Genomic DNA, 10,466 nt, shown 5'->3' with positions numbered 1-10,466 from the left:
GAGCCCCTAGCAACAGCTCGCCATTGTTTAAATACCTACCTAAGTATTGTTGCTGACCATGTCCATCTCTTATAACCATATTTCACCTTTGATCAGATGCAGATTAGATGATTAGTTTATCTGTATTTCTTCCCAACCAGTATATTATATCCAGTAATGGTCTGTTGATAGGATTTTATAAATACATTTGTTTCTAAACACAGTCAAACCAATATAAACCTGTTGGTTTATCTTATCCTTCTGTGGAAATAAACTCTGGTAACCAGTAAACACATCCTGATGATCCAATCAGTGAACATATACAACATTCTCAAACCAGATTATGTTTGGTTATTTTGTCCCTTTGTCTTTAGGAATGTAGATGCCTGTGTGTGAAAAGGTCACAAAGATCTGAGTAAAAATCAGAAGTCTGACATCTGACATTCAATGAAATGAATTCCATGTGTTTATTTCAAAAGTTCCTCACTTAAGGCATTTATGAGACACTGCATAAAGACACAAATGGCCACTTGTGGGATGTCATCACTAATCTAAAGGTACAATGCTCCATCATGACACGGCAAGTTGGCGACCTGTCAAACATCTCACTTGCATAAAACAGTCATTCACAAAGAGTAAATCTGAAATCACAGTTATTATTCCCATGGCAAGCAAATAACACACCACACATTCAAAATAAGACTCTATAAAGTATGCACTTCTAGCAGTGTATAAGAGCCACATTAGAAAAAGAAAACAACCAATACACACTCACATGCTTGCTAACAGTGTCATCTTTTTTTTTCCTCAAAACAATAAAATAAAATTCACAGTAATCACAAGTGAGGTGATTAAGTGGTTTCCTCTAAAAAAGAAGAACCTTTTGAAAACAGTGAAATCATTTAAATCCGAAATAACTGATATGTCATTGTAATACTAGTGTTTGGGGCAAAAAAAATAATAATAATTGAACAGCATGCTCATACATTTCATTTTCACTTGTATTTTTTTAACCTTAATCCAAACTTGGAAATTGCAGCTATGTGTGTAAGATTGTGCTTTTTTATTTTACCGCATACAGACTGAAGATGAACTTTCTACATGATTTTGAGTCCAGTTTTAGAATAAAATTCTATTCTAATCTGTTCTTTACCATAATCTGAGCATTTTAGCACCAAATCAGAGGGATGAGTTAAGTGTTTCAGTACTACTAAATAGCACTTTTATAGTAGTACATCAGTACATCAAACCAAAGGCAGAGCTTGTTGCTGAAAGCAAACAAAGCACAGTATGGCCCGCTCAAGGACTCATCTCTGCTTAAAGCTGCACTGTGTAGTTTGGGAAAAGTAGAAAAACAGAACACATGTCAAAATAACGTCTGTCTCCTAATGATGTAAGATGTGAAAAACACAATCTTGAACATTCAAAGAACTTCATCATGAAAACATTTCAAAGACTACACAGTGCAGCTTTAAAAGTCCAGGCAAATAGTTGCATCAGTTCCATGTAACAAGGAATATTTGGTAGTGTCCTCGTCAGAACGAACAATCAGATATGTATTACAGTGTGAGAGGAATATTTTTACAGTTAGCCTACTGTGTGTTAACATATAGAATTAGACAGGGAGTGGACTTCCACAGAAAAAGAAGTCCTTTAGTCTTGACATGAAAAAACAAAACAAAAAAAGGACTAGAAGACATCAACACATTATCATATTTGTGTGAGATCCTACAAACGAACAATTAGCAGCCTCAGAAGACATCTGACAAAACACTGAAAGACGGACACACACCAAAACAATATAAAGGCTCTGTGGAAATCAAAGGACAACTTGCTGGTAGCTTAGTTTTGCTGAGTTAGAATTTATACAATCTCAAGTTTGTAGCATGAGTGTATTGTCTGACTCCCCTCCCTTGGCATGTACTGCATATCGACCCCTGCTTCCTTTCTGTGAGTTTGAAGCCCAGCTCCCATCCCTTTCCTCACTTCCTGCTCTTCGTTGTTGCCCGTCATCGGCACTTTCACCCAGCCGTCTGTGGCCAGGCCGTGCTTCTTCTGGTGTCTCTTGTAGTTGTCCCAGTGGCCCGTGGTGTAGCCGCACTCTTGACATTTATAGGGCTTCTCCCCGGTGTGCCGGAGCATGTGCCGCTTCAGGTTCATGCTCTGGTTGCAGCTGTAACTGCACACGGCGCACTGGAAGGGCTTGGCGCCAGAGTGCACCCGCTGATGGCGCTTTAGGTTGGCCAGATTCCCGCACGCGTAATCGCACAAATGGCACTTGTAGGGTTTCTCGCCGGTGTGCACTCTGTGGTGTCGCTTGAGGTTGTCGAAGTGTGCTGAGGCGTAATCGCACTGTGGGCACTTGTAGGGTTTCTCGCCGCTGTGAGTTTTCATGTGGCGTGCCAAGTGGTTAGGGTAGTGTGTGAGAAAGGGGCAGGCGGCGCACGTGTAAACCTTGTCACTGCGCTCGCCGGGGCTGTTGGGAGATGACGAGGAGTCTTTAGTCAGCATTTCGAGGGTACATTTGGCACAAATCTGGGCCGAGGAGCCGTCCTCGTCTTCCAGGACGATGCCACAGAGCCGGCAGGTAAAAGGGAAAAGTGACGGTGGGAGGCCGCTCCTGTCTGCTACACCTCCTCTTGATGCTCTGCTTTCGCTGCTGCCTGTCGTATCCAGCAAGGGTGGAGGTTGATGACCCGGAGCTGGATTGGAAGCTGCTATGGGGGGCGGAGATGCTCCCTTTAGGCTATCAAAGGCTGACAGGTAGTCGCTGTTCTGGGCTGCCAAAGTCAGGTTTGACGTTGGCCGTGCAACCTCTGTAACTTCACAATCAGATTAGACAGTTATTAGGCATCAAAGATGATTTAAAGACATCAAAATGAGCTTTCATGCATCAGCACTGAGCAACTAAAGTAAAAGAAATGAGACACACCTTTGCCTGCAGCACCAGAAACCTCTTCTCTCTGCCCGGTCCCTTGCCTCTTCAGACTGTTCTGGCCACTGGTGGGTCGTGACGGTGCGTCCTGCCCCACCCCCACACAGGGTACATGCATGCGCTGGTGCCTCTTGAGGTTGCCGAGAGAGCTGCAGGCAAAAGTGCAGCTGTCACATTTGTAAGGTTTTTCCCCCGTGTGAATGCGAAGGTGTCTCTGGAGGTTCACCAGCTGAGCCGAGGCGTACGTGCACAGCGGGCAGTTAAAAGGCTTCTCCCCATTGTGCGTCTTCATGTGGCGCTTCACGTGGTTGGCGTAACGCGAGGAGAATCCGCAGAGATGACACGAGTGCATTTTAGCCGATTTGTCCTCGGCTGTCAGCGCCTTGTCACCCATCCCATTTCCCACCTCTTCGCAATCAAGCTGCATATTAGAACCTGAGCGGATACCGCTGATGCTTCCAAAAGGTGAGCAGAAGTCCGTACTCTTAGCTTCCCGAGAGGCTTTGCAACATCTAAGGCAGTACGGGCCAACGAGGTCAATGCCAGGTCCCAGAGGTTCATCACGGAGCTGTCCGCAGCCCCTGCAGGACAGGTAAGGAGGGAAACTGGGCTCAGACTGGGTCGCTCTGCCTTCGTCTTCCCTCCCATTGTCCGTCGTGCTGCGCGAGTTGTCCGTTTCACTTTCCATGCTCAGCTGGCTGTAAGCAGAACTCTCATCACCCAGAGGATACACGGAGAAACCGATCTCGGCAGCAACTTCTGTGCAGGGAAGACAAGAGAAATATTTGATTAGGCAGCTCTCAGAGCTGTGCTTACATTTACATTTGCAGCACTGCCTGTATTAATCAGTATGCAACTCTAATTAAACGGGTAATATGACTGAGCTTAAGAAATCTAAGGAAAGAGAAACTACAGAAGAAGAAAAAAGAAGACAGAAAATGAACATAGTACAGTTCTATTCTCAGGTATCTGTTATTAATCTGTATTATTCAGGCATGCTGGCTCAAAAGAGAGCATGACTTTTACAGAAATCCAATTTCATAAGGAATCATGAAATAAACATATAACTAAAAGTTTAAAATATACAGTCTTTGCAAAAAATTGTGAAATACGTCAACATAAAATGCATTATTATTCAGAAAACTTAATCCCTTAAGTTTAGAAATGTGCCGTGACTGAAAGTGTCACAGGAAAAAACGCCAATATAATATGAAACTGACTTTCGTCCTAAAATACGACACGCTCCAATAAACTTATTTCAACATAAAGGGAAAAAAATGAATGAAGTTCTTTTTATACGGCTGGGGATTGATACAAAGGAAGCGTAAGGACATCTGAAGGCACCAACCCACTGTCAACTCACTTAATCACTCAAAATTAATGGACACAATTTAAACACAAACCAGCAATTACTAAAAAGAAGACATGCTCAAACACATCAAACTGAGGGAAGTAGTGAATCTCATGAAAACGCTTCATACTCACAGAGCTGCAAGGTTAAGTGCATTTTAAGATGTTGTAAATATCATCTGAGAATATTCAGACATCAAAGGAAAAAAAGAAAAAGGAGAGAGATATTGTTTCCAGAAGGGCAGAAAGAAAAGCTTCGGGGCAGAGCGCTCTGTGGCTTCGTCTGATACGTCGGAAAGCGAGAAGGCCAGGAGACCACCTTCCGTCAGTGAGGCTGAGACGAAGTGCGAGAGAGGCGAGAGCTGAGGCTGCCCTTTTATCCTGGCCCATGGAAACCCCTCGTGGATGATTACCGAGCCTAATGATAATGATGATGACTATAATGGCGAGGCTGCTGCTTCTGATGATGATGATGATGATAATGATGATGAGGGTAGATGATGAGGGTAGATGATGATGATGATGATGATGATGATGATGATGATGAGGGGGGAAACGATAATGGCAGTGGGGTAGTGGGAGCAGAGGCTGCAGCAGATGACGATGATGATGATGATGAATAAATGCCCTTTTATAATGGTGTCCTTGATGGTAATAGTCCTATTTTTATGACCCCATATAATAATGGTGTCTCAGTTCCTTTCTCTACTTTTCCATTTTTCAGATCACTCTGACAAAGAGGCATGCTGGGAAATGTGAGCTGATAGCACCCATTCTCTTACTGATTCATTGTGGGACAACACTTCATTACTGACAAACTGTACAAACCTGTGACCCCGGCACACGGGGAAAAAAAACAGAGGTGGCTGATTCTATTTAATATGCTATTTCCATGTTACGTTTATATAATCAATTGTTTTGAAACAAATCTGCTTCACACTGCTCCGCTGCTGAAATACAGTATAAAGACCAAGATGTGTGATCATCCAGTCCATTTAGTGTTTAATCAGTAGTCTAATTCTATGAAATGTGCACTGAGATCTTTATAAATAATGAATTTTTTAAAAACGACACAAGTAGAAAAGTAAAAGTCACTAAAAGAGTAAAAATTAGAGGATAAATAGATGAGCAGATACAGTGAAGGATGCTGGTGCACAGACAGTTCAGCCTTGTTGCCTTTTGAGAACATGCTAGCATTTCAGCAGAGTACTATCATTGGCTAACAACTGGTGAATGGCACTTTATTAGCCAATGAGCATCCACTGGCTCATCGTCCTTTCTGACTCTAATAATGATCAGAATTTAGAAAATTAACTTATTACTTTAAAGTCATCAAAAAAGCGTTTACTGGGGGTGATACAAGGGATATTTTCCCACAACTTCAATACAAACAGAAGCTTTTTATTACAACCAAAAGAGCACCCCCTGCTGGCCGTTACAAAGAATGCAAGTTTTACGGCATTGGCTTCACTTTTTCGACATGCAAACTACATTCATTTTACATGGTGTCTATCATTAATCACTACGATTTTTCTGAAAGGAAACCAAGGTTTTTATATACTCTGCATGATTTGTTTAATGTACTTTTAACTAACAGTTACTGCAACTCACTACAAAGTTTTTTGTTATGTGGTGGGAGGCTTATATTGTATTGTGCACTATGATCGCTGCTGCTAACCTTTAAATAAAAGCACTGCACATTTTATTTCTACGCTACATTTTATCTGTTTTATACTTATTTTAATGAGGCACCATACAAAATATAAAAGTACTGAGGATGGTAACAATAAAGAGTATTTTGGATCATTGCCGTTTGCATTTTCTTTAACTGAGAAAGCCTTCACGGTTTCATGTTCACGCTCCCAGTGCCGCATCAGACCTTGTTTAAGTTACTAACTTACTATGACTGCCTCTGCTTTGTATTAAACACAGGGGGCTTTTATTGTGAAATCATCACAAGAAATGTGGTTTATTTAAGGTTGAAAAAAAATAATCCAAAAAACAAATACACAGATCGATTTGGAATGAGCCACTAATGCTACAACCCATATTGGCCCCTGTAGGTGTACTGTGCACCATTAGGCCAGTCTAAGGTAATGCCTTTTTTGTTTCTATTTAAAACAACCATCTCAGCGATACTGAGATGAACCTGCACTATACCAACTCCCTGTGCATCATAAAATACCCTGTGGTTACATTATTTTTTTACTTCTTTATTAAATCATCATGAGTTTATTTGGTTGCACTGTGTGCAGATACAGCTGCAGTGATGTTACCAACCACAGAAACCACAGGTATCTACACAACAAGCAGGAATACAACAGTAAGGATTATAAACTTTAGATTTATTCATAAAAAAGGGTTTACAAACCTGAGAACTTTTCCAGGCCTAGAATCTTGTTGTCCTGATCAGGATCATCAAACTCAAGGTCTTGTCCTAGAAGGAAGTCTGTGTCTAAGGGGAGGTTTTCTGGGGCTTCAATGGCTACATCATCTTCAGAATCCACTACAGTCACAGAGAATCAAACATTTAATCACTAATATCACTTCTTTACAATTTAATTATATTTTACATAGATATTTTTCCATTCATACTTTGTTCCATTAGAAAGTTGAGCTGTCTACACTTTTTTATGTAAACATCCCATGACAATCATGATATCTCACTCACTATGAACATGAGCCTAGCCGAAAAAGGTTTATGGTAAGTATACTGCCTTAAATCAACCAGGGAGTGATATTTCCCTCTTTTCTTTCTTCTCTTCTTTATTATTTGGTTTTGGGGATGCTAGTTTTGAGCATTTATAAAAGCATGATACACTATATTGCCAAAAGTATTCATTCACCTATCCAAATAATTTAATTCAGTTGTTTCAATCACTTCCATGCCCACAGGTGTTTACAATCAACACCTAGGCACGCAAACTCCTTTTACAAACATTTTGTGAAAGAATGGGTCGCTCTCAGGAGCTCAGTGAATTCCAGTGTGATATCGTGATAGGATGCCACCTGTCGTGAAGTTTCCTCGCTAGTAAATATTCCACAGTCAGCTGTTAGTCATATTATAACAAATTGGAAGCAACTGGGATCAACAGCAACAGATGCTGAGGTGCAAAGTGCACAGAGGTTGCTTTTTACAGAGCCAAACATTACAAACCTCCAAACTTCATGTGGCCTTCAGATTAGATCAAAAATGGCTTCAAGGTGTGGGGTTCCATGGCCGACATCACCAAGTGTAATGCAAAGCGGGGGATGCAGTGGTGTAAAGCACGCTAAAGCTTAACTGCTGAGCAGTCGAGACATGTTCTCTGGAGTGACGAATCATGCTTTTCTGTCTGGCAATCCAATGGACGAGTCTGGTATTGGCAGTTACCAGGAGAACGGTACCTGTTAAACTGCGCTGTACCAAGTGTAAAGTTTAGTGGAGGGGGGATTATGGTGTGGGGGTGTTTTTTAGGAGTTCGTCGGCTCCTTAGTTCCAGTGAAAGGAACTCTTAATGCTTAAGCAAACCGAGAACTTTTGGACAATTTCACCCTCCAAACTTTGGGGAACAGTTTGGGGATGGCCCCTTCCTTTTCCAACATGACTACACACCAGTGCACAAAGCAAGCCCCATAAAAACATGGATGAGCAAGTTCGGTGGGGAAGAACTTAAATGGCCTACACGGAGTCCCGACCTCAACCCAATAGAAAACATGAACAGAGAGGCCAGCAAGCCAGGCCTTCCTGTCCAGTGTCTGACCTCACAAATGTGTTTCTGCCACAATTGTCAAAAATTCCCATAAGCACTCCTAAACCTTTTAGAAAGTCTATCAGAGGAGTTGAAGCTGTTGCAGCTGCAAAGGGTGGGCCGACATCATATTAAACCCTATGGATTAAGAACGGGATGTGACTAAAGTCCATATGGACGTGAAGACAGGCAATCAAATATTTTTTGGCAATAGAGTGTAGTATCTATTTAAATATGGCTTTAAAAGCCAAAAGCGGAAAATCAGAAATTTTCTACCCCACAACAACAACAAAAATATCTGCAAGCAAACAGATGGAGGTTTTTTTTGTACTACAGTTACAAGTAATGATGTGTGAAATTTTAACTTGTTTTTTTTTTTTTTTTTTTTTTGATGGAATCCAAACTGCCATCGCACAGCTGTCACTCTTCAGAAAACTAGAATCAGGCCAGTTGTAGGGCATCAAGCTCAACAGCCCATTTTGGTAACTCTCCTGTACCAGCATCTTGCTACCATCTGCTGGTCATTTTTGCATTTGGCACATAAACAATAATGTATGGTAACTGTGTGGGATGATTCTACTTTTACATTTTAAATGAATAAGTGGATAATAAAACATCTCCTTATGGTGTTCTGGTCAAAAACTCCTTTGTCCCACACGCCATCAGACTGTTTAACTCCTCTCTGGAGGGGAGAGGGAGGGGAAACAGGAAACAGGAGGACAAAGGAGGGGGGAACAACTAAGCTGTAGTGCCTCTTCACCTCACTGTACAATACCTTGTGCAATACTTTTTGTAAATAGTCAACAGTGCAATAGACTCAATACTTGAAATGTGCAATTCACTTGTATTTTTATTTTTTATTCCTATTTATTCTATTTATCCCCTTTGTATATTTTATTTATATTTGTCTCTGCATTTATATATATGTGTGTGTGTGTGTGTGTGTGTGTGTGTGTGTGTGTGTGTGTGTGTGTGTATATATATATATATATATATATATATATATATATATATATATATATATAACAATTCTGTAACTGTAACTTCGGTCGTTGCTGTGCTTTTTTTTGGAAGTCGAATTTCCCAGAGGAACCCACCCGAGGGATTAATAAAGTTCTATCTTATCTTATCTTATCTTATCTTATCTTAAATAAATCAAAATACTAGCCTGTGGAAGAAAGCCATGTGAAAGTTAAAAAATGGCAGTATAATTAGGACTGTGCAATTAATCACATTTGAAGTTCAGTTATAATTTTGGCTTCTACCAGCTATCAAATCCATGCCCTCAGGATAAAATCATCATTTTGCTAAAAAAAACAAAGGTAACCTGCAATATCAATTAGAATAACTACTTACGTTATGTTATGTTGTTAAGAGAGGTTAATGCTGGTGGCATTAAGTTTATGTTACAGTTTAAACTCTTTCTAATGCATCCAACTGCTAACATATGGGTTTGTTTCATGCTAATTCAGCTACTGCTCAGAATAAGACACAGAGAGGAAACATGCAATTTTCTGCCATTAAATAACTCGAAATATCTTCTTTTAAAAACACAAAATAGCACTACATCAATGGGAGAAGCGACTTCAACATTCACACTACTACTGACATTTGTTCCAGCACCGTCTGTCAGTATGAAACATTTCAATTCCTTAAAAACTCAGAGGTGAGCAATAAAAGAGGATAAATGTAAAAATAAATAAATAATCAAGACACATAGACATAGATTTCATTTAAAATGCTAAAGTTACAGTCAGTGTGGAGGAGGGATGTCAAACTCATTTTACATTGTGGCCCACATGCAATTTACTTTGATATTAAGTGGGCTGGCCCAGTGAAACTATGTAATAAATGTGTAAAATTACAGAAATAAATCTGATAGTTCATTGTCCAGATTGTCTCAAATTATAAAATATAAAGTTCTTGTTAGTTCAGAGCAAATTTCATTGTTTTCTTATGCTTACTGTACAAGAAAACAAATGTAAACCTCCTTCACATTTTCCAAAGCTACCCAGTGGGCCTGACTAGAGTCTTTGCCGGGCTAATCCTTGACACACCTGGTGTGGAGTGACAAATAATTCTAGGACTGTGGCTCAGGTCTGCATCAAGTTCCCAACATTAAAAAACATCTCTGAATACCTACACTTCACTGGCTGTGGATTCTGTTGTTTTTTTCTTGGCATCTTCCAGTCAGCCTCTCTCCTGTTTGCAATGTCCTCTTGCAGACTTCCACAACTATCAGCTCATTCTTGCCTGGAATATTTGGAAAGTAGTTCTCAGCATTTCTACAGATTCAAGTACAACGTTACCATACCACGTTAATCGAGGGATATAACTAAAAACACGTACAAACCTATACAAAATATAATTAACATAACAGGAGAATTCCATTAACATGCAAAAACTAACAGGCCAACTTTCATAAAGTGTGACGAATCATGGGCATAAGAAAACAATAATGGTTTGGATCA

At 40.2% G+C, this 10,466-nt stretch overlaps 1 protein-coding gene across 3 annotated transcripts; it reads right to left on the bottom strand.

Annotated features, from left to right (window-relative positions):
- Window positions 1–417: 417 nt before the first annotated feature.
- znf513a (zinc finger protein 513a) lies at window positions 418–10,242 on the bottom strand. Of its 3 annotated transcripts, none has more exons than XM_085431722.1 (4): window positions 10,139–10,242; window positions 6,636–6,770; window positions 2,912–3,673; window positions 418–2,801 (listed from the first exon to the last, which is right to left on the bottom strand). In XM_085431722.1, exons 1-4 carry the CDS (start codon window positions 10,176–10,178, stop codon window positions 1,843–1,845), a joined length of 1,896 nt encoding a protein of 631 aa, XP_085287848.1. In that variant the 5' UTR covers window positions 10,179–10,242; the 3' UTR covers window positions 418–1,842. The 3 variants fall into 3 exon arrangements, with proteins under 3 accessions (XP_085287848.1, XP_085287849.1, XP_085287850.1); XM_085431723.1 differs by having other exon boundaries at window positions 418–2,795; XM_085431724.1 differs by lacking the exons at window positions 6,636–6,770; window positions 10,139–10,242 and adding an exon at window positions 4,400–6,615.
- Between the last annotated feature and the right edge of the window lie 224 nt (window positions 10,243–10,466).

Source organism: Copadichromis virginalis, linkage group LG15, assembly GCF_057382275.1.
Source record: "Copadichromis virginalis isolate Kocher_CV1m ecotype Utaka linkage group LG15, C_Virginalis_male_GT1.1, whole genome shotgun sequence".
NCBI classification, from domain to species: domain Eukaryota; kingdom Metazoa; phylum Chordata; class Actinopteri; order Cichliformes; family Cichlidae; genus Copadichromis; species Copadichromis virginalis.
This window is presented reverse-complemented; position numbering and strand designations above follow the sequence as displayed.